At 47.1% G+C, this 23,171-nt stretch overlaps 1 protein-coding gene across 1 annotated transcript in view; it reads left to right on the top strand.

Moving 5' to 3' along the window:
• Fam20a (FAM20A golgi associated secretory pathway pseudokinase) overlaps positions 1–17,785 on the top strand; it is a 50,178-nt gene extending 32,393 nt beyond the window's left edge. Inside the window, exons 2-11 of the mRNA XM_026406649.2 lie at positions 5,530–5,714; positions 6,421–6,471; positions 7,595–7,673; positions 11,370–11,462; positions 12,202–12,317; positions 12,827–13,007; positions 13,983–14,092; positions 14,776–14,857; positions 15,323–15,382; positions 16,820–17,785. Coding sequence (XP_026262434.2) covers positions 5,530–5,714; positions 6,421–6,471; positions 7,595–7,673; positions 11,370–11,462; positions 12,202–12,317; positions 12,827–13,007; positions 13,983–14,092; positions 14,776–14,857; positions 15,323–15,382; positions 16,820–17,084 — 1,222 coding nt within the window. The 3' untranslated portion in view covers positions 17,085–17,785. The remainder of the gene's footprint in view (positions 1–5,529; positions 5,715–6,420; positions 6,472–7,594; positions 7,674–11,369; positions 11,463–12,201; positions 12,318–12,826; positions 13,008–13,982; positions 14,093–14,775; positions 14,858–15,322; positions 15,383–16,819) is intronic.
• The last annotated feature ends 5,386 nt before the right edge of the window (positions 17,786–23,171 follow it).

The raw sequence follows: 23,171 nt of genomic DNA, 5'->3' as shown, positions 1-23,171 counted from the left end.
ACGGCAAATTCCCGAGAGACTTTTGCCGTCATACAACCTCAGCTTCCAAGTGGCCCTGGGAAGCAGAACTTGGCCAGACGATTTGTTAAGATAAAAATAAATGTTAACAAAGTCAGGAAAAGTTGGCTGGAGGCCCGCAGACCTGGTCAAGAATTCACCCTTCCCCTTGATTTTTCATAAAATTCTACCTCTGCCCAAGCTTAGCATCGGTCACTTTAAATAATTAGATGAACAGGAAAAATGCCTTCTCTGGGGTGGGGAGGGGGCAGCTGGACTCTTGGGCCTGCTGTCGACCTTCAGGGGCTGTGTAAGGGACCGTCCCCCTAGTGGGAGAGAAGGTCCAGCCATCTTTCCTTCTACTGCTCTCAGAGACCAAAATCTTAAAATAACGGATTGCTCCGTGGCTTGCCCTGTGCCCTTGTTTGCACACGACCCCAGAGCTACATGTGGGGGAGGGGCCTGAATATTTCTGTCTTGTTGACAGACCTGGCTTTGCAATTGCTGTAACAGAATGGAGCAGATAACACACTGGCTATGGAGCTCTGTAACTGTTTTGGCCCAGGCAGGATATTTTTAAATTTGAGTCAACATGGGGTTTTGTTTTTTTTTTTAAAGGAAGTTTCAAATTCTGATCAAAATCTGGGTTTCTAACTCCTGTTGAAAACTCAGAATAAGTGATTTTCCTGGAATATGCTTCATGAGAAAAAGACTTTATTGTGTACACAGCTCTAGCTCCAGAATATAGATCAGTGTCCAACTGGAAACACATGTTTGATGAATGAATGAATGAGTCATGTCAGGGCACGATTGCTGGGAGCTGAGAGTTGGCAGTGGCTGTCCCCCTTGAGGTGGGGCCTGTGCGCTCCAGTTTGACACACTCTCCACCCCTCCTTGTGGCCTTCAGCCTGCACTCTTTGCTCATTTCTGCTCCCTGCCTGGCTCCTTGAGGCATTTAAATCTGTTCATCTTCTCCTCATGGTGATTCTGCAATCTACATCTCTCTTGTTATATGACCCTGGAGAACTCAGAAGTATAAATTTTATCCAAAACTGATGAACCCCTTTCCTGACCAATTAACATTCTAAAACTTATTTGCACAATAGTTTTCTACATTAAAGAAAAAAATATATAGATTACTTAGAAGCCAGGCAGGGAGGTGCATGCCTGTAATCTCAGGGACTCGGAAGCTGAGGCATGAGGATCGCTAGTTGGAGGCCAGCCTCAGCAACTTAGTAAGATCCTCAGCGACTTAGCAAGATCTTGCCTCAAAATAAAAAAACAAAAAGAGCTGGAGATGCAGCTCCGTAGTTAAGGGTGTTTAGTTAATATTACACACACACACACACACACACACACACACATACATTACGTAGGGTGTTTTCTTAAATAAAAATGTATGCTTAAAATACAGGTATTTGGTTTTTTAGCCTCTTTGTGAACAGAATATGTGTGTTTTGTGCTACTCTGTACAGATTGCCACAGACTGAGAGACTTAAAGAAGTACCCATTTGTTCTTTAGCTTAGAAGTCCAGGGCAGCAGGACGCATTCTCCCCTAGAGTCTCAGGAGACCCTGAAATCAAGGCATCTGTTGGTCACATTCTCATCTGGAGCTCAGGGGTCCTCCTTCGGGCTCACGTCTGTTGGTAGAATTCTGTTCCTTGCAGTTGTCAGACTCGTCCCCCATTCTCTTGCTGGCCATCAGCCAAGAAGCAGTCCCAGTTCCTTCTAGCTATTCCTTGGTCCCTGCCCTTGGCTCACTTCAAGGTCAACAAGAGTTTGTCAAATCTTTCTAACATTTTGTCATTTCTCTGCCTTCTCTTTTTGCTACCAGCCAGGGAAGACCTCTGCTTTTAGGGCTCCTGTGGCTAATTCAGGCCCAGCTGGGTAATCTCCCCACATTCCACGGTGCTGGGAACACCGAGTAATCTTGGGCGTGAGAGCTCGTCACAGCCGCAGGTTCCGGGGATGAGGTCATGGAGTCTTGGAGGCCGATTTTGGATTCATCGTCTTTTTAGAAACATGAGATGTAATTTCCCCCAAATTATTCGGTCTGCCATGACATGAGTAGAAAGAAAGCATGTATAATGCAAGTTGTGATCATCCTGTTCTCCTCTGCCCTGGCGATCCCCAGCGATCCTCACAAAGAGGCTAAACAAAACCCAAATACTTGTTCTAGGTGTCAGAAATTGGAGGGAAGTGAATAAATATAACTCAGTCCTTACAAGCTGCTATAACAAAATCCCATAGTCTGAATGGCTTCTAAACAATAGAAATCCATTTGTCACGGTTCTGAAGACTGGAATTTCCAAGATGAGGTATCCCTGGGTCAGAGTGGGCTGCTGAGTTTCTGATTGAAACTGAAAGACTGAAATCCAATTCCTTGGCTTCAGATCTGGTGTCTGATGAGGTCCCTTTTCCATGACAGCTGACTTCTTTCTAGAACATGGCCTGGCAGAAGATGCAAGAGATCTCTCCGGGCTCTCTTTCCTAAGGCCACTGATCTGATTCAGGAGGCCCTATCCTTCAACACCTAATCACCTCCCAAAGACTCCCCATCCCGATGCTACCAGAATGGGTTAGGGTTTCCACATGTGAGTTTGAGGGGGTCATGAACCCTCAGTCCATTGCCATGACTAAGACTCCACCCCCAGGTCTGTGAAGGGAGTCAGGAACTTAGGCTTAAGATGGAAGGATGCCAAGGTCATTATGAGAACTATCTCTGAATATTTTAAATGGTGTAATATCAGAGGGGGATCCTAAATCTGGAGGGTAAAATCAAAACTCACTGGCAGAAGCAATGGAGGGAAGCTGGGCTTATTGTTGGAAAGTGCTTTCTCATAGAGCTGGACAGATGGACTGCACTAGGCTGGACAGGGCATGTCCCTTCTCTGGAGCTGATCCAAGATGAGAGACGACTTCTTGGAAGGAACGTTATGAGGAGTTAGGGAAGCTGGGTTAATAGTCTCTTAGGTTTGCTCCAGCCCTGAGGTCATTGCTCAATGATGGCCTCGTGATTGGAGTCCAGTTCTCCGTCTCCAGCCCCTCTACCTGGTGTGTTCGTGTTTGCTCTCAGTCATGACGTCAGATGCCACAGTTTGAAACTTAGCTCCACCAGGTCTTCCCTCCCGTGGGCTCTTTTCAGAATCAAGTTTGAATCATTAAGCAAAAGGCTGAAAGAAAAGAAGAAATGGTTGTCCCAGGAAGACTCAGCAGATTACCCAAATCCACAGGTCCACTGCCAAAGGAGCGCTCTCTCTAGGAAAGACCCTTGGGGGTAAGACCTGGAAGGAAAAGATAAAACCGAGGATAAACAGAAGGAGAAAACACAGGCAGGAGAGAGGGGACCTATTTGGGACCATGCCATCAAATTAGGTATAGAAAGCACAGGGTCCTCAATACCAGTGAGAATAAAACAGGAGGAATAAGGTCGACGAAACAGACTCGCAGTTAGAAATTCCGTGGAAGTTAAGAACCTGGTCTTGGTACGATGGCAAAACTTCCAGGGTGTGAAGCAGGTAGCCTGATGAGGCTCTGGGTGGGAAGGCAACTTGCCTTCAAATGAACCATGGCTCAGTGGTCAAGCACATGCCTCACATGCTTGAGGACCTGGGTTCCATCCCCAGCACCCCACAAAGCAAAAATCACCAAAGGTGGTCATGGAGATCCAGAGGGGTACAGGGGCAAGAACCTCATCACCAAACTCAGGAAAGCCCCAGCTGACATCAACCAGCTGAGATTCGGTCTCTGAACAGGGACGCCCAGAGAAACCCAAGTCTGGGTATTGAAAGGCAGGTTCCTAGTCACAGTGTGCCGAGGAGAAGTCTGATAGAAACTGGAAGATGGAACCCAAATCCCGTTGTGTAGTGTTTCCCTCAGTGAAGACAGAATCTAGAAGGCCTGCCATAATCCAGTAAGTGGCGTGTGGTACCCAAGCCCCAAAGAGTTGGGGGCAAGAGGTGGAAGGTAACTAGATTCCTGATGACCAGGGTGAATTGTCCCTGGCAGCTCAAAAGACTAATGGAAACAGAATTTGTAATTGCCCTCTTATGTATAAAAGATAATGAGGGACTCCTTCTTGGTCTCTGCAGCCTCCCCTTGAACTGGGGAGTTACCTGTGCAGGTAGAGAAAGCATAGATAGGTGTCTTATAGTCAATTCTTGGCACCTCTGCTCATGCTACTCTGCTCTTCACCCTCCCTGGCTGAAGAAGTGCTCTAGTACCTAGGCCAAGAAAGGCACTAGGAGAAACCCACTGAGTCAGGCATCGTCAAGCATGCCTGTAATCCCAGTGGTTTGGGAGGCTGAGGCAGGAGGATCACAAGTTCAAGGCCGGCCTCAGCAACTTAGTGAGGCTCTAAGCAACTTAGAAAGACCCTGTCTCAAATATAAAAAGTAAAAAGGTCTGAGGCTGTGGCTCAATCCCCAATACCAAAAAAAAAAAAAGAAGAAGAAGAAGAAGCCCACTCTCTGAAAATGATGTCAAATGCCATATTTCTTTTTAAGAAGAAATATCCTCACCCATTTCTAAAATAACAAAAATCGGAGCTGGGGTTGTGGCTCAGAGGTAGAGTGCTCACCTAGCATGCAGGAGGCACTGGGTTCGATCCTCAGCACCACATAATGTAACATAAAGATATTGTGCCCACCTATAACTAAGAAATAAATATTTTAATATATCATAAAATAAAATAACTAAAATCAATAGCTGCTCAGCGTTTGTTCACAGGTTGAGCGAGTGTCCTCTATAGACGAGCTGCGGGTGCAGAACGCACATGCATCTTACTATGGACTTCAGGCTTGTGTGTCCCCAGTGTACTGGTACTTGGAGGGGAGGCCTTCTGCTTTGCTCCAATTATTTCATAGACGTACGATTTGTCTCCCATGCTAGACTCTAAATGGAAACACCATTGTTGTTCACTTTTTTCTTTTTATCCTTGCAAAAAAAAAAAGGCTACCAAGAAGAACAATCAATAAATGGCTAATAAATGGCTTCTTTTCCTTGATGCCATATTGATTTCTCCAACTCAGCGTCCAGCCCCTCCAATGGACCTTCCCTGTGTTCCCTTTCATTCTCACCCATCACCTTCTCCCCTCCCTCCCGACTCCCTGGGACCTAAAGTATTGGGACTTTTTCACTGGAAAGGGCACAGGGGTGTGTCCTTGAGAGCCGGGGTTACATGAGTCCCCTCGTTCTTCTCTCTGCCTTTGTCTTCACAGGATCTGTGGTGGCTTCTAGGTCAGCACTGGTGTATTTGAGTACATGAATGTGTCACCGTGCACGTGTCACGGTGCATGTGGCATTGTGCAGCTGTCTGTGTTACCAGCCAGATTATGGGCTCTCTGAGGACCAGGAGGGACCAGGGCTCTTTGTTCCCCTGAGCACAGCGCAAGGCCTGGCCCGCAGGAGGTGCTCAACGCACTTGTTGAGTCCAATCCGTGGAGCTCCAGAGAAGTGCTCCAGTGACGTCCCCGCGCTCTTTCTTCTTCCAATTTAAAAACATAACCCAAAATGCTCCGTGGCTCTTTCAGACGACACAAGATTTACAGAGAGCAGTTGAACCTCACCTCCCAGGAGCCCCCGCTGCAGTTCCGAACCGAGGCCAGCTGGGTCCAGTTCCACCTGGGAATCAACCGCCACGGACTGTACTCCAGGTCCAGTCCTTTCGTCAGCAAACTCCTGCACGACATGAGGCACTTTCCCACCATCAGTGCCGGTGAGGGTCATGAGACAGGGCAGGAGTGATTGACACTCTCCCGGAGGGGCTGGATTGAGCCATCTCAGGCTGGGACCCAGGGTGGAATGTTAAAGGGTTGCCACTGTCACAGGATAGACAGGTTCATAAGCAGAAAAACACTTTCCTCTTGAAAGAGATCTTCTAACCTTAATCTCATCACCATCCTGTAATGGAGGTATGAGAATGTGTTCTGCACACATAATAAAGAAGGGCGATCCCTGCCGTTTTATTGAGTGCTCCTTTGGAACCAGGCAATGCATTTGCTCTTCTGCAATGACCTGATGACATAGACATTATCATTGGAACTTTACAGGCAGGAAAACTGAGACTCAGAGAGATGAAGTAACCTGACCAAGGACCCATGCTGGGGCTAGGATTCAAACACAGGTCTTCTGACCCCAAGTCTGTGCCCTCAAGCACTATGACCATCTATGTGATGCAGCAGATTATTAGCAGAGACCAAATCAGACTGGGTCTTCTAGCCAGCTGTGGATGGATTGTGCACTAGAGATGATGGGAACCAGGATGGAGCAGGGGGGAAACCGTGGGTTTTGGGAGATCCCTTCGGAACAGTCAAGGCTAAGACCTCCAAGCTGCATCCCCCCCTGGTATTGAGGGTCCATCTCTAGGTGGTCACTCTCCCAGGAACCTGGCTAGAAGCCCTCACTGCCCTTCTCCTTTGCAGATTACAGCCAGGACGAGAAAGCCTTGCTAGGGGCGTGCGACTGCACCCAGAGTAAGTTCCTGCCTCTCCCAGCCACATCCATCCCCCTCCCTGTCACAGCCACAGGAACCCCAGCATCCACTCCAATGGGGGCTGTCCCTGCCTAATCCTAAGAATTCAACATTTCTGCCCACCCACCCACAGAAAGAAAGGCATTTACGGGGCACTCTGGTGCAGGATCTGACTGATCCAAATGCCAGCCAGGGACAAGCCTCACCGGCATCACTGGGGAGCTTGTAAGAAAAACAGAATCTGGGTTTCCAATCTGATTTATTGAATCGGAATTTGAATTCTAACAAAATCCCCGACTGGAGGCTGTTTTCGAATTTCAGAGGGGGTCCTGCCTGACAGTGGTTCGTGATGCTGGCAACATATCCGAATCACTGGGGAAACTCCTCCTGCTCCGGAGGTTTGGGTTCCACTGCCGAGGGTGAGGCCCAGGCATTTATGTTTTAAAAGCTCCAGGTGGTTCTAATGCAGCCAAGGCTGAGCCCCCTGGGGTAAATGATTGACAGGATGGAAAAGCCAGGAGCGGAGCAGCGTTTCCCTCTGGGGAGCCTGTGACTTGGTTCCAGGTGGGCCTGGACACTGAACCGCAGGCCAGCCACCTCTGGCTGCAAGTGGCCTCTTCTACCTCAACTTGATGAACATGCGTCAGACATTTCTCCATGTGACACGATGTGTCAAAGGTTAGAAGACGCTGTCCCAGCCCTCATGGGGCTTGCAGCAGCCCAGAGTGGGGCAGGTGAGGTGAGGCAGGCTGCAGCACAGGGGAGCAGTTCCCCCCTGCACCCCAGGCGCATGGATTTGCCACGCCCTAGACCCTGCCCAGCGCAGAGTCCTCCATAGGAAGAATGCATCTCAGTTATCGTCACAGCTGGCAGGATCAGAGTCCACAGGGGGCAGCTGAAACAGAGGACAGGGTCGGTTCTTCTTAGGGTAACATTTTGGGGGGTTTTTCACTGGTGTCTTTCTGGGGAACCCTGACACCTGCTCCACTGCTTGGGAAGCAAATACTCATCCTTAAGTTCTTATTAAATAAAAGAGAAGAAATTGGCTGGGCCTTCGGAACCAACAGTCAGAGCTCCGACCTAGGCCCACATGCGTCCTTCCCTGGCCCTTCCACCCTCCACAGTTGTGAAGCCCAGTGGCGTCCACCTGAAGCTGGTGCTGAGGTTCTCGGACTTCGGGAAGGCCATGTTCAAACCCATGAGGTAAGTGGAGTCTTTCCCACCGCTGCGCCCAGGGCGGCAGCCCTGGGGGAGCGCTAACTAAAAAGTAGTAAAAGTGACCTAATGCCCACCTTTAATCCCACTCACTCGGGAGGCTGGGGTAGGAGGATCACAAGTTTAAGGCCAGCCTCAGCAATTTAGCAAGACCCTGTCTTAAAATTTTAAAAAATAAAAAATAAAAAAGGACAAGGATGTAGTTCAGTGATAGCGCACCCTTGGGTTCAATCTCCAGTACTACCAAAAAATAGAAAATAAAAAGTGACCTAATATCTTTATACCAGTGATGGGGAGACTCTGTTTTGGACATCCTACCCCAAGCACATAACTATTTTTTGTGAGAATGATAGCAATTAAAATAGTAAGAGTCCCTTGCTAGCATCTGAGCCACACACCCCACATGAATTGGGTCTTTGGGTCGTCAACGTCCTCAGGAGCCAAGTGCCATTATGATGTCCATTGTAAGGCGAAGATACCGAGGCCACAAGAGGCCTGCGCATCCCAAGCTCCCAGCTGTAACAGTGGACCCAGGATTGAACCCCAGGTGGGACTGTTAAGTGTGCTAGCACCCTTCCCTGGACATCAAAAGTTTACAGATCTCTACGTGACAGTACTTGCTTTATTTTTATTTTTTATTTTTTAGCAATGGTAGAGGTGAAGCCAAGGCCTCGTACATACAAGTGCTCTACCATGGACTACACCCCCAGCCCTACAATACTTGTTTTGATTGAAAAACTAGACAACCTAGAAAGGGTACTATGAAGTCTGTCACATGTTCGCACACACACACACACACACACATACATATATATACACATATGTGTTATATATAATATGTACATTATATATAATTTTATTTAATTTTCTTATTGGAGATTGAACCCAGGGGCATTCTACCACTGAACTGCTTCCCCAGTCCTTTTTACTTTTTTATTTCGAGACAGAGTCTCACTGAGTTGTCCAGGTTGGCCTCGAATTTGCCATCCTCCTGCCTCAGCCTCCAGAGTCATTGGGATTAGAGGTCGGTACCACCGCACCCAACTACACTGATTCATATTTTGTTCGTAAAACAAGTAACCTAACTGCCAGGCCTGATGGCACACACCTATAATCCCAGCAACTCAGGAGGCTGAGACAGGAATATCACAGATTCTAATCCATGGTGGATAACTTGTTCTTTTAAATCTTAAAATTTAAAAGAATAAAAATAAAAGGGCTGAGAATAGAGCCCAAGGTAGAGTGTCCCTGGCTTCAATCCCTACTACCACCTTAAAAAAAACAAAAACCTTACATGCCCTTGAAGTTCAGATATATTGGTGAAATATAATCACGCGTCTCGTCTGTGCGCACACCTCGGTGTGTGAATGGGTGTCTGGCTCCAAGACGCTGCAGGTGGCGGTCCCCTGAAGTAGGACTCTAGTGCCTTAGCCTAGTGGATTGCTCCCCCTGGGGCTGCCACACTCGGAGAGAATGGCCCCAAGAGGCACTCCCATTACCCAAGTCACATGTTTTCCACAGTGCACTGTCTTCCCGTGGAATCCACGTGGACCGGCCAGGATTCCACACCTTCCGCCAGTGAGGAGAGGCCCCATGGACCGTCTGGTCACTGGTTCTAGAGGCGGGGCCTAGTGAAATGTGTAGCAGAGGGGTCTGAAGCAGGTCAGCTGTCCTGGGGGCCTTAAACAACTCTGTGCCCACGTCCCATGCTCACGGAGTCCAGTGGACTGGCTCTGGGGGCCTACCCTGTGACCCCAAGGCCCAGGCAACCTTTAGAAGCCTGTTTTCAAGGAGATCTCCTCATTTTTCTTCTGTGGAAATGGAAAAACCTAGTCGTCGGGTCAATTTAAATATATAACTTTCAAAGGTGTCTATGAAACCATTGAACATCTTCTTACATTTTTTTGAATTTAAAAATTCTCATCCTATAAAACAATATATAAATTTAGAGAGTCTGCTCCCCCCGCCCCCCACTCTCATGTTCCACTTGCCAAGAATCGTGGGTGTTGGTCAACATCATTGCAGAGTCAAGTTTAGGATCAGTGTTAACCTGTAGTGAAGTCTTTCCCACTTTTCTTTCTCATGATGCCCAACGACCTGCTTTAACCACTTGTCAGGCAGCAAAACCAGCTCAGAGTGACATCATCAGCTCAAACAAAATAAAGGAGTTGAGAGGGGGTTCCATCATTTGAGAAAATACATAAGAATTTGAATATGAAAAGAATCCTTTTCCAAGGGACAATTTTCAGAGGGATCTTATAGTCAGGCATATAAAATACTGAAGGGACAATTTCAGGGACACTCGACCACTGAGCCACGTCCCCAGGGCCTATCTTGTACTTCATTTAGAGACAGGGTCTCACTGAGTTTCTTAGTGCCTCGCTTTTGCTGAGGCTGGCTTTGAACTCGCGATCCTCCTGCCTCAGCCTCCGGAGCCACTGGGATGACAGGCGTGCACCACCACACCCACCAGCTAGAGGTGACGTTCTTAATGGCATATATTCAATGCTTGCACAATAAGTGCACTCGTGCTTCTCAAAACAAGGCATTCACATCAAGTCAAAGTGGTTTTCAAGTTTCCGAGGAAATGATGTTTTAGAAAATCCCAAAGGAGAGACCATATGTTCGTATGGATGAAATTCAGGAAGTAAGACCAGGGACAGGGACTGTCTGTTGTCTGGGGCAGAGTGTGGTGATGCTCATGAGAAGGCCAGGCAGGGCTTGGAGCCGTCCAGGAGGTGCGGTGGCACTTTCTGGAATAGCTCCTTTCCGTGGGCAGCACCTTGCAGCAGGCTTCAGGACCAGCCTGTGTTTTTCTGGCCCACGGCACAGAACCCTTTCGGTTGCGGGCTGGTTCCTGAGGGCTTTCTGCACCACCACGTTTCTTTACATTGTGGATGTTCTTGCTGCCTTCAGACACAGCGGACATAAAACTATTTGAAGATCCCCATTCTTCTATGTTTGTTAGCATCAAGGCAGAGGTGACCTAGCAGCCAGAGGTGGCCCCACCATGCCTTAGGGATCAGGAGACACTTTCCTGAACACACACACCGGGGGCAGGCTGGAGCTGTTTTCAGGAATCCATTGGAGAGTTTAATATGTACATAAATCAATGTCCTCTTCACCAGCCTCCCGGGATCCTGTGGCTGGGTCCATTCCCCTGACCCATCTGAGTTTCTCTGAGGGGATTGTCCCATGTGTTTCTCCCAAACCACCCCAAAATCCAGAACTTTCCAGCTCTTCAAAACCTCAATTATACTAGACTTCTCTAGGGAACTTTCCAAGTTCGGGATCACACCCACCTTTCCTAATCCCCGGGCATCTGGGTCTGCCCTGCTAATGAGTCCTCGCTCCTCCTTCTACACCTTCCCAAGGATGTCTGTACTTCTTCCTTCACGTCCGTTGGATTTTTAAAGACTCGACCACCGTGGTCAAAGCTTCTCAAGTAGGAAACTTGATGTTGATGGCGATACGGGACAGTTGTCTTCCAGAAGCCGGACTCTTCCTACCTTGCATGTCTCTTCCTAGCCCAGGGAGCCACTGGCCATTCCTGATTGGTGGCTCCATCATCCCTGTGGACGTGAGAAGCACAGAAGCATGTCCCCCCTCCTCTTCCTCGCAGCCCCCTCCTCAGCCTCCCAGCTGGAGCCTGAGTCCAGGGCGTGACTCCTTCCTTCTCTCTAGACAGCAGCGAGATGAGGAGACGCCCGCAGACTTCTTCTATTTCATTGACTTTCAGAGACACAACGCCGAGATCGCAGCTTTCCACCTGGACAGGTAAGTCTGACCCCTGGAGGTGGTGTCCACTACAAGGGCCGATTGCCTGGGAGGGAACGCTGGAAAGACCCTCGGGGGACTCTTCTGGCTGTCCACCTCTTCCATACCTCAGGGCGGCGCCTTTAAACCCAACAAACCCATGGTCTTTTAACATAACGAAATAAGCAATTAATAAAGAAAACTAACCGTGCTGTACTGCGCACATTGCCATCTTGGGCACAACACTGCCCTTTCCTCTAGTTCCCTGATCTGAAAACGAGAAGATGCCCAAGGAGCTGTAAGGTGATGATATTAGAAGACAAAACACCTTCCTAAACTCCCAGGTTCCATCCGCTCAGTCACTGCCCCTCAAAGTGGGGTCCATGGATTTGCATCATGGACACCACACAAGAGCTTTTTAGAAATGCAGAATCTCAGCCTCACCCAAGACCCACGAAATCAGAACCTGCACTTGAACAAGATCCCAAGTGATTAGCACACATGCCCGAGTCGAAAAGCACTAGAGAAGAACACAGCTTGGACGGTAGGAAGGCTTGCCCAGGAGGCTCGATGGAACAAGGGCTCCTTCTCCACCCTCAGCAGTGACCCTGCCACCGCAGCTCAGCACCACAGACACACCCCCAGTGGCCGCCCTGCAGGGTGTGGTCAGGAACACCAGGCGATTTCTAACATTTTTTGGCCTGGGGACAGGACTTCTCCCCATTCCCTGACCATCCCTAACCTGGACTCCCTCTTTCAGGATTCTGGACTTTCGACGGGTGCCGCCAACAGTGGGGAGGCTAGTGAATGTCACCAAGGAAATCCTAGAGGTCACCAAGAATGAAATCCTGCAGAGCGTTTTCTTTGTCTCTCCAGGTAGAGTGCTGGCCAGAGCCTGCCTGCCTACTCGGTAAAGCAGGTGCCCACTGTCACGTTCACAGTGGCATGGCTCCTTGTCACTAGCACCGCATTACTGGGATGGGCGGATGCTGCCCTCACACACTCCCATCCGGATGAATTTTGTGTGGGAAAAGGTGGTGTGTGAGATGCTAAGAGGCTAGTGTGGTCGCTAAAGCCCACAATGCTGGCCTTCCTGGGGCCAGAGGTTATCCTTCCAGGGTAACAAAGAATGTCCCAATCATATGGATGAGATGCAGAGAGGCTGGATCCCACTTTCTCTGCTCAGAAACATTTGAAAATTGGTCCCCATGATGCTCAGTTCAGTAGCTGCTAGGTCCCAAAATGGCCATGATTCCTTCTCCCACCTTTTCCCAAGACACGGGTTCAGGGTTCCCCATCTAACCCTCAGGGGGTTCTTGGTGCAGGGAGACGGCCTGCCTCCAAGTCCTCCTCTTCCTGCTCCTCTCTTCTTCCCCGTCCTGCAGCCAGCAATGTGTGCTTCTTCGCCAAGTGTCCGTACATGTGCAAGACGGAGTACGCGGTCTGCGGCAACCCGCACCTGCTGGAGGGCTCCCTCTCTGCCTTCCTGCCGTCCCTCAACCTGGCCCCCAGGCTGTCGGTGCCCAACCCCTGGATCCGCTCCTACACACTGGCAGGAAAAGAGGAGTGAGTCGGCCCTGGCTGCCAATGCCACATCCACGGTCCTGCAGTCCAGTTCTTAAGAGTGGTCACGGCTGGACCCCAAAAGCTTCCTGGGTCCTCCTCTGCCCCATTTACCTGGATCCTGTGACTGGCTGGTCTGGGTCTGCTCTCTTGCTTTCATTCATTTAATGGGTGATGGAGAGCCTGTTAGATGCTAGGGGACACAGGAGGGACATGGGCTCTCCCTCGGGAGGCTTCTTGAGTGGACAGACAAGCAGCCAGACTGTGGAAGCCTAGTGTAGTGTTCCTATAACAGAGGAGCACGAGAGAAGCCGTAGGAGGGACAGCAGTTAGCCTGAGAAAAGTCCACGAGGCCAAGAGCCTCCTGGCTGTATCCCCAGGCCCAGCACCCCTCCTGGCACGTGGCAGTACTCAGTTCTAGTTGAGCAGGTCCATCTTCAGGCCACCTTGACTGTGGGGGTAAAGAAGCAGTGGAAGAATTTCTAGAGGACATGAGTGATGGGTTAGAAGGGACTTTGGAAGTTTGAGCGGCACACGGTACAATGTAGGCAGAAGCACAAATGTGACAGCCGTAACAAGGTGGCCCATGGGGGGTTGTGAACAGTGCAGGAGCCCTGGAGGGCCAGTGTCCAACAGGCTTGGTGAGGGATGCTGAGGAAGCAGGTGAGAGACATGGCACCATCTTGCCCTGCCTGCCCTGGTCTCTGAACATGGTACCCCAGCCCTCAGCTTAGCATCCAACAGTTAAATGACTCAGAACCTTGTACCAGGTGGAATCTACGGGCTCCTTTCCCGAGTCCTGGGCCAGGGTCCTCCTGAGGGTATGCTACCACCAGCCACCAGCATCCTGAGAAGTTGCCCCCGGCCCAGGGCGGGATCAGGGAGGCAGGGATTTGGGAGTGGGCTGCAGGTGTGGGGAGGGCCCCAACACCTTGCCACCTTGGCTTTTCCAGCCCCAGGACTTCTTCTCACCCCCAGGTGGGAGCTCAATCCCCTTTACTGTGACACTGTGAGACAGATCTACCCGTACAACAGCAGCAACCGGCTCCTCAACATCATCGACATGGCCATCTTTGACTTCTTGATCGGTAGGTCCCCATGCTCAGGGCACCTGGCGAAGTGGTTGTGACCTTGGCACACAACTATATCCAGGTTCACGAGGACTGAACAACCCCGCACCGCCCAGCCTCAGAAGTGGCAAAGGCCCAAGAGCACAGAAGTTAACAGGTGCCCTCTTCAAAGAACTGGGGAAGGGGCCCTCGGGGGCAGGCACAGCACCCTGCCACAGGGCCCGAGGGGGCGTCAGATTGACTTTACGTGTTCCCTGCACCCAGCGAGGGGACAGCAGGTAGGAAGGTGAGAGAGAGAGGGTCGAAGGCAAGGTCCCAGCCGGAAACTGGTGATTCCGCCGTCCTGGTAATTCCACAGGGACCAGAAAGATCGGGCAGCACAGCAGAGTAACAAAGGCGGCCATGGCACACGTGCTCAGACATAAGCAAAGCAGACAAGGGCTCACTGTCACTCCCTTCAGGAAGGTAGCTTTTCACTCTCAGCTGGGGGTGCCTGGGCTGAAAAACCCCATCGATGTGGACATGAGGGACGGAGGCACACTTCTGCACAACAGAACCCCTGGGCAGGGGTGGGGGCAGAGGAAGGGGAGGAAGCTGGGCCATGCCAGCTGTGGCCCGGGTCCAGGCCTCTACTCTGGACAGAACTGAGGTCAGAGGTGCCTGTCCCCCTGACCTACCAGCCCCTCTCCCTTTCTTTACAGGAAACATGGACCGTCACCATTATGAGATGTTCACCAAATTTGGGGAGGATGGCTTCCTTATTCATCTCGACAATGCCAGAGGGTGAGGGTCCTGCCAGTTGCAGCTCTTTCCCTCCAGACACACACCTTCCTGCAGCTGCTCGCCACAGGAGCCTGCCCAGACCTGCCCTGCATGGTCCGCCTGCCCCCATCGCACTGGCCTCTCCCACTTGCTTTTTTTCTTGCTCTTAGCTGAGCACCCTTGATTCTCTGCCAGCCCAGGAGTGCTCTGTGAATCAAGCTGAGACATCCTGGGTTTCTTTTAGAGGGTCCCCTTTCACAGGCTCAGAATGAGGATCCCCAGAGGCTGGGCCTCCCTAGCTGGGCCTGAAGGAAGGAGAGGTTGCTTGGTTCTAGCAAGGAGGCTGCTATGCCCAGAGGAGAGGGGGGCTGGGGAGGCGGCTGCCATGGTCCCTGGCTTTTTACCCCAACCACAGATTTTAAAAGTAGAAGGGAGGAAGCCCCAAGGGAATAAGGATGCTGCTCACTGAAGTCTGTCTTCTCCTAGGTTCGGACGACACTCCCATGATGAGATCTCCATCCTCTCGCCTCTCTCCCAGTGCTGCATGTAAGTTTGCATGCAGCAGGTACCAAGGGCAGGTGGCTGCCAGGACAGTTCATCCTGCTTGCCACTGAGCTCTGAAGGCCCTCATCAGTTTTCACTGGTCTAGGACATGGGCAGAATTGCCTCATTTCTTAGACAGTTATCACATCTTCTCAAGCAACATCTCACTTTTTCATCCTTTGGCCTAAGAAGAATTCAGACTTTTTTTTTTTTGTACTGGGGATTGAACTCAGGGGCACTCGACCACTGAACCACATCCCCAGCCCTATTTTGTTTTTTTGTTTTTTGTTTTTGTTTTTTCATTTAGAGACAGGGTCTCACTGAGTTTCTTAGCACCTTGCTTTTGCTGAGGCTGACTTTGAACTCACAATCCTCCTGCCTCAGCTTACCAAGCTGCTAGGATTACAGGCGTTTGCCACTGCACTCAGCTGGACATAATCTTTTAAATTTTTCAGTTGCCAACTTTAAGCTCTAAGCCACTTAGATAATTACCCACTTTTGCAGGGGCTGATGACCTTTGACATTACTAATCATACCTCTGCTTTGTCCAGGAGTCAGATAATCTCATATTACTATTTGATCACCATGTAAGCAAAGTCCTGATGAGAGGGCCCTTTAAACAGCCTGTGTCCAGAGTTCAGTTCTCCCAACGGCACTTCTCTGGAGGATGTCTAACCTACTTCCAGGCCTCTCTGGCATCCTAGCCAGGCTTGTGAAACTGTCCACCTGCTCAGCAACAGCATCCGGAGCTAATTATAAATATGTGGTTCGCACCTAGCAAAACCACCCCATTTGTCTCCAGTGGGAAACTCCGAGTATGAATGTTCTTAATCAGCTGCTTAGATTAATTCCAACATGTCTCCCTTCTTGCTTCCTCCCTCCCTTCCTGAGGAGGCCAGGCAATAGCTGCTTGTGACAAAAATAAGACAATTAAGCTGCCTGCCCAGAAGTCCGAGTCAGATTCTTGCATAAAAAGAGAGAAAACTCCTGGGGATGGTCCCACCCCATTTTCATCTCTCTGATTTTAGAATCTGAGAAATAGTTAGCATGACCCATCTTGGAGGCTAGCTCTTGAAATGGCAGACAGCTTCATCATTTCACCTACTAGAAGCTTCTCCCATCAGCTTTAAGTCTCTTTAAAAAATCCTGTCACTTCAGTTTTGATTCTTTTAGCAACCTCAGCGCAAATGCGCACGGTCCAGCGTCAGCACAGGCGGCATTACGATTGTTAGAGGCTGTTGACCAAAAGGCAATTGGGCAAAGGCGGACACCTTTTCTTCATTCCCTTTTGATGCGGTTTTCATTAACATGTTTGAGAAGGCACTGGGGGTGAAGGCTCTCAGAATATCAGCTGCAACAGCTATTCGGGGAATGGGCAGGTACAGACAAGGTATTTTCTTTGCCCTGACTTATTTGGCTCCTATGACTTTGCCTTTTCAGGATCAAAAAGAAAACACTCTTGCATCTGCAGCTGCTGGCCCAGGCCGACTACAGACTCAGCGATGTGATGCGGGAGTCTCTACTAGAAGACCAGCTGGCCCCCATCCTCACCGAACCCCACCTCCTGGCCCTGGACCGCAGACTCCAAATCATCCTCAAGACAGTGGGGGACTGCATAGAGGCCCATGGACAGCAGCGTGTCATAGCCGATGTCCCAGCACAGCCATCAGCCCTAGACTCTGGCCAGGCTAACCTGACAAGCTAAGGGCTGGAGAAGCAAATTTCAGAAAATACAGCCGGAGCCAGCGGTGGGCTCTGGAGTGCAGACCACTGCATCCTTACTTCCCTCTCCTCGTGCTGGAGGGCAAGTCTCAAGCTCAGGAAGAGGCAGGGCATGTTCTGAAACAGCAAGAGGGATCCACTGACCTGCTCTATAAGGTCACTTAAGATCCCTTCTATAGTGAATCGCCTTGGCTCCATCTTTCCCAGAAATCTCTAGCTCCATCAAGCCACAGACTCTCTCCCCAGTGCTCTGGGCAACCTGCAGATGACTCAGATCTGGAAGGTTTCTAGGCCCTGTTCCCAGAAAAGTTTTAACTGTACCAAGTCAAATAAAAGGACATCAAAGAGGATACCTGTCCTCCAGGTCCTTATTCTATCTACCAGTAAAGGACAATTCCTGGTCCAGACAAAACATCTTACAGATCTCAAGCAGCCTCAAAATCTTCAGATAATTAAGCCTCAAACTGGTTCAAACTAGACTTAACACTTTCTACTTACATTGTAGTCACTGTCCCTACTGAGCAGTCCTAGAGTAACTTCTCAGAATACTGTCACAGAAAGTAGAATAGGAATTTGCTCTAAATACCAGAAATAAGGTATTCCAGTGAGAGTATTAAATATCAACTGAAATAACAATGTCAAGATGAGCAGGCAGTAACAACAGGAGGAATTGTGATGGAGGGAAAAGAGAGGTCTCCAAGGTCAGCATGGCATGGTCGGGCCTGTCAGACCCGTAGGTACTAGAGGAAGTCCTGGAGAAAGGAAGGACAAAGGCCAGGGCCTGCTGGACCGTCAACCACAACACTCCTCCTTATGTCCCAGAACTGTCACCTATGAGACTCCAACAGGAACAGGGAGCCATCTGGAGGGATGAGGTCCTCTAGATACCCTCTCCTCCTGTACTGACTAAAAAAGAACTAAATCAAGTTTCTGTCCCAAACCTCCTTGAAAGGATAGTAGGGATTCCCCGTCTCCTCCAATTCCCCCTACTGACTTGTTGACATCTCAAACTCCTGCAACTGGAGATGTGTTTCTTATTCCATAATAACTGAAACCACAAATGACAGGAATGTATTCATTCTGCAGAGTGATGAGTCAACAAGCAAAAATAAATTATTTCAGCAGATCAAATTCTCTTCTAATAAAGGTTGGAGGCTCAAAGTGAGGGGAGTAGAGAACAAGGTCAATGTTCCAATGTCCAAAGACAGTCCCACAAAAAGTCACAACAGGTACCGCTGGCCCACGCTGATACTCCATACTGGTACCCTGCCCCTGAGCCTGTGGTTCCCCAAGTCCCCCCACATTACAGAAACAACACACAGGCTTCCCAACATACACACAACTCCCAGCCCCTCAGGAAAGAGAACCAAGGCTCAGAGAAATAACCACCCAGTTCAATGGCGTAGACCTATCCGATGTCTTCTTTCCACTGTAACACAAAAACCCAAATGTATCACAACCAATTTATGAAGTTGTGCTTAAAAAAATAGAAAATAGAAAAATAGCTCTTTTTTTTTCTCCTTTTGTGGTGCTGGGGATCTTAATCCCAGAGACTGCCTCATGTGGGGTAGCCAAATGCAGCACAGGACTTCCCACTCCATCCGCTGTTTCTCCTACTTCAAGTCATTTTTTTCCCGAAGGAGGAACCAGGAATACATGAAAATATTCAGGGAAAGACAAAGAACAGCACAAAATGGTTGGGACTTCCAAATCAGAGGCTTAGGAAGGTGAGTTTCAGATCCATCCAATTCAGCTACTACTCCAACTACAAGTTAATTTTTGAAGGGTGTAGGATTTTGTGACCTACTATTCAAATTGAAAGTAGCAGAACTGAATTTGACCTTGATGAGGAGCTCTATGCCTTATTATTTACTCATCGTTAACATTCCATTGTTCCTTTTTTTTTTTTTTTTTTTTTTTTGGTACCAGGGATTGAACTCATGTTCACTCATCTACTGAGCCACATTCCCAGCCCTATTTTGCATTTTATTGAGAGGCCGGGCCTCACCAAGTTGGTTAGCACCTTTTGCAATTGCCGAGGCTGGCTTTGAATTCGATTCTCCTGTCTCAGCCTCCCAAGCCACTGGGATTACAGGTGTGCGCTACCACACCCAGCTTCATTGTGTTTTTAACAACAAAATTAAGATCATTCATCAAAAATACCCAGAAATTCTATCAAATGGTATAAAATGTCCCCACAGTATTAGTATTACTAGAATAGCTGATTAGTATTATTAAATGTGAGAAGGCTGTGATCAAGTTTTTTTTTTAGAAACCAGTGAGTCCTTCCCACTTGTTTGAACCACTGCTCAAGGCCCCATGAAACACTGTGAAAACTTTCCCTGACACCACTGACAGAAGGATGAAAGATGGCCGTACAGTACAGGACTTGGTGATATAGGGGCTGGAGGCACCCTCTGCAGCCTCTCAAAAACCAGAACAATTTGAGTCTGAAAATTACACAACAGTCAATTCTCTTTATGTCCTATAAAGCTGCCTCTGATATAAATTAGCAAATACTGAAATCCTTCATTGCTCTACTGGGTTAGGTTTCCAGAGTTTACGTTCACACATTTTCAACGGATCAACTTATGATCTTTTCTTGTTCAAGACACTTTATTCTGCTGAACTCTTAACACTGCTTCACCGCCAACATCACTGCAACTCAGGCATGAACAAGGCTCATCTAATACGAAGTATTTTCTAAGACACAGCACAGCCTTCTTGCCCTTAGGAACACTGGTCAGTCCAACAGCACTGCACTTGGAGCCATTTCAAATAGGAAAGTCATCAAGGAAAAGCACAAAACTGCAAAATGGCACTAAAAGGACCGACCAAACAAATAAACAAAAAGACACAGTGTGACAACTGAAAAAGACTGAGCGTCCCCTTGTTCACCTTAGGGTGGGAAAACATTCACTGGAGATTCCAACTCTCCACTGCACCGCACAAGTCCTCAAATGACTGCAAAAGCACCGTGTACAGTGGCGGGTTACAAATAAATGTTAGCAAGTAGGCATATCTGCAAACACAGAATCCTTAAATGACTAAGAACAACTCATTTGGGATTAACAAAGATGATAAAAAAGCTCTCCATCTAGTGGAAACTTTTAGAAGCACAGAGCTACTTAGGCAAAATTGGTAGAACTTTCATTCAGAAAACAAGGAAAAAAAATTACAGTGGTTTTAGTTTTAGGTGGAGTCATGATGCAGTCAAGAGTTCTGAAGTTATGTCAAGAAACAAATTTTAGCTATGTATACAACAATGCTGACTTCTATGCTAAAATCCCAGTGTGAGAAGAGAGAAATTAGGATTCCCCCTTTTTAATTCATGTAACTACAGCCTTTACTGATAGCTATTATGACAGACATCTTCGGGGACAAACTAGCCATTGTTAGTTCCTTAATGTTGTTTCAGCTCATATAAAAATACATTGCCAGAGTCTAAACAAAGTACAAAAAAGGCCCAGCTATCAGTGGTTGGATATAAAGCAAAATTTAAAACAATCTGACATCATTCTACTTCAATTTTAAAATGTCAACACTTTAATATATTAAACAAAATGTGAGTCACCATGGGCCACTGTTAAAGAGGGAAAATTAATCTATAACAAGGACAATCAACCCAATCAAATTTTCTTTAGTTCTACTCTGTTGTGGCTCTGAAGGTTTCAGCTCCAGCGGGCTGGAAGAAGTGGGAACCTATACAAAGAGCACAGTGTTCTTCTGGGGCTGGGGATGTAGCTCAGCAGTAGGGTACTTGTCTAGTATGTGCAGGGCCCCAAGTTCAATCCCCAGCACTGAAAAATAATAATAATAAAAAAACCAAGTTCCTGAGTGTGTTAGCTAGAAAAAGTTCTTCTAGGGGCTGAGGTTGTGGCTCAGCAGTAGAGTGCTCACCTAGCACGTGCGAGGCCCTGGGTTCGATCCTCAGCACCATTTTGTTTAAAAAAATCATAATAAAAATAAACTGTAGGGTATCATTAGAATATTATAACATATAAAATAAAAGTATTAAAAAAAGTTCTTCTAGCACATCTCCAGCTTCACAGGATGTGAAGAGATAAGCACATTATACTAGTAAGTACAACTTAATCACCTCACTCCTCAAAAATCTAAGCTATAAGACTTTCTATAAAAACATCTCTAGGCAACTGCATATCTTAAATACAAACCAAAGATATGGTAATCCAGAAATGGTATTTCCCCCTTAGGTATGGGAAAGTTCTAAGGCCACAAAACTGATACTATCTTCAATAAACAGGAAATTGATTGAATCTTTTCCTTCCATAACTTGGTGGGTAAATCTGTTACGTATCTGCTACCCTTTAAGCAAAGTTGAGATCCATTCTTTGATAGTCAAACTGAATTGGAAAGCTTGGAAAATAAACATGTTACTCTTTAAAAATAAAGATCCCATAATTCACTTCCCCTTCTCATTCTCACCCACCAGAAACGGAGACTCTGGGGAAGGGACAGAGGAAGAAAAAAAGGAGAAAGTGAAGAAAAACTGATTCATTTAAGAATTTAAATTATTTAATCTCTTTTTATTACTTGACCTACTGTTAAGACAATCTATAACAAAAAGAATAGCATATATTAGCACACACAGTATCATCAGACAGGTAACCAGGAGGCAATACGAAATGGTCCTTTGGCCATCTATACTTCTAGAGCAGTAGATCTCATAAATTCACTCACCAAATCCAGAAATAATGATTCCTAAAACCCTGAATATCAACTACAACAAAATTATGCCAACTGTGATTTCTCACATACACTTAGATTGCACGAAGATAAAGCTTTAAATGTGAAAATTTTTCAATTCAGACTTATCTTAAAATGTCTAAGATCAAAAACTACAAAAGGGAGTAAACAGCAAGCCAAATGATTTGAGTAAAACTCACTTAGCAGTATCCATACCTAAATATACATGAACATGATTATGTACATATAAGAAACTGATTTTATGGCATTCTACATAATTCATTTAAGTACATTTTGGGCTTTTAAACAAAGATCAAAATCAAGCTTAAAGCTAATAAGAACATAATTTTTATTTTTAGTTTTTTAAGTATAAAAAAGATAGCTAAACATAAAGTACAGAGCAGAAAACCTTCATTTAATACAGATTTTTGGAAATTAAAAAATTTGTAACAAGGTGGCTTTCTATCCCACACTAACAAGTAAATAAAATTTCTTTCCCAGATTTATATTCCAAAGTTAGTAACAACCTAAAATCTGCAAAAAAAAAAAAAAAAAAAAAAAAAAAAATTGATCATGTCCAATTTAAATTACCTGGGAAAAGGTAGGTGAAAGGATTATTAATCAAAATCAGTTGCACACAGATGGAAAACTGCTTGCAGTCACTCCCAAATATTACCCTACAATATACATAAATCACAATGAAAATAAAAGTGCCTACATTACAGAACTGTGAAATTTTGTTTAAAAAAATCATAATAAAAATAAACTGTTGGGTATCATTGGAATATTATAACACATAAGGCAGGAAAATACTGAGTTACAGGTAAGACTCAAAACACAAGTTGACTTAAAGTAAAAATAAAAGGCTGCCAGAGAAATACAGGACAGGAAAGCAGGTCTTCCAGCAGAATGGCCTTTTAGACACACATAGACATATCCCACCCCATCCCACCCCACCCAAAGTTCTAGCCAACGTAAAAGAGGGGGGAAATGTGAAACCGAAGTACAAAACTTATTCCTAAACCTCACGCCCCAATGAATTTAGTGGGGAAAAATTCTCGACACTGAAATCTGTCCACCTGGTTCTTCTCTTTAGCAACATCACTTCATATTTCTGTGTGACATTATTTCCACCTGTATCTACTCTCAGCAAATCCAATCTCCTGGAATCAGAGTCTACTGAACATAGGAGATCATACTGGAGTCAAATGAAGAACATGTTTTAACCAAAACAACTGAAAGTGTAGACCTCAAATTCTTATTTTCAATTCAGCATCTGATGTCAGTATTTGGCACTAGCTGGATAAATAAAATCTGTGAGCTGAGGCAGATGTAGTTAAATCATAACCCAATATTTGTAGTC

Source organism: Urocitellus parryii, chromosome 7, assembly GCF_045843805.1.
Source record: "Urocitellus parryii isolate mUroPar1 chromosome 7, mUroPar1.hap1, whole genome shotgun sequence".
Taxonomy (NCBI): Eukaryota; Metazoa; Chordata; class Mammalia; order Rodentia; family Sciuridae; genus Urocitellus; species Urocitellus parryii.
Note: the sequence above shows the minus strand (reverse complement) of the source record. Positions and strands in the feature narration are given on the sequence as shown.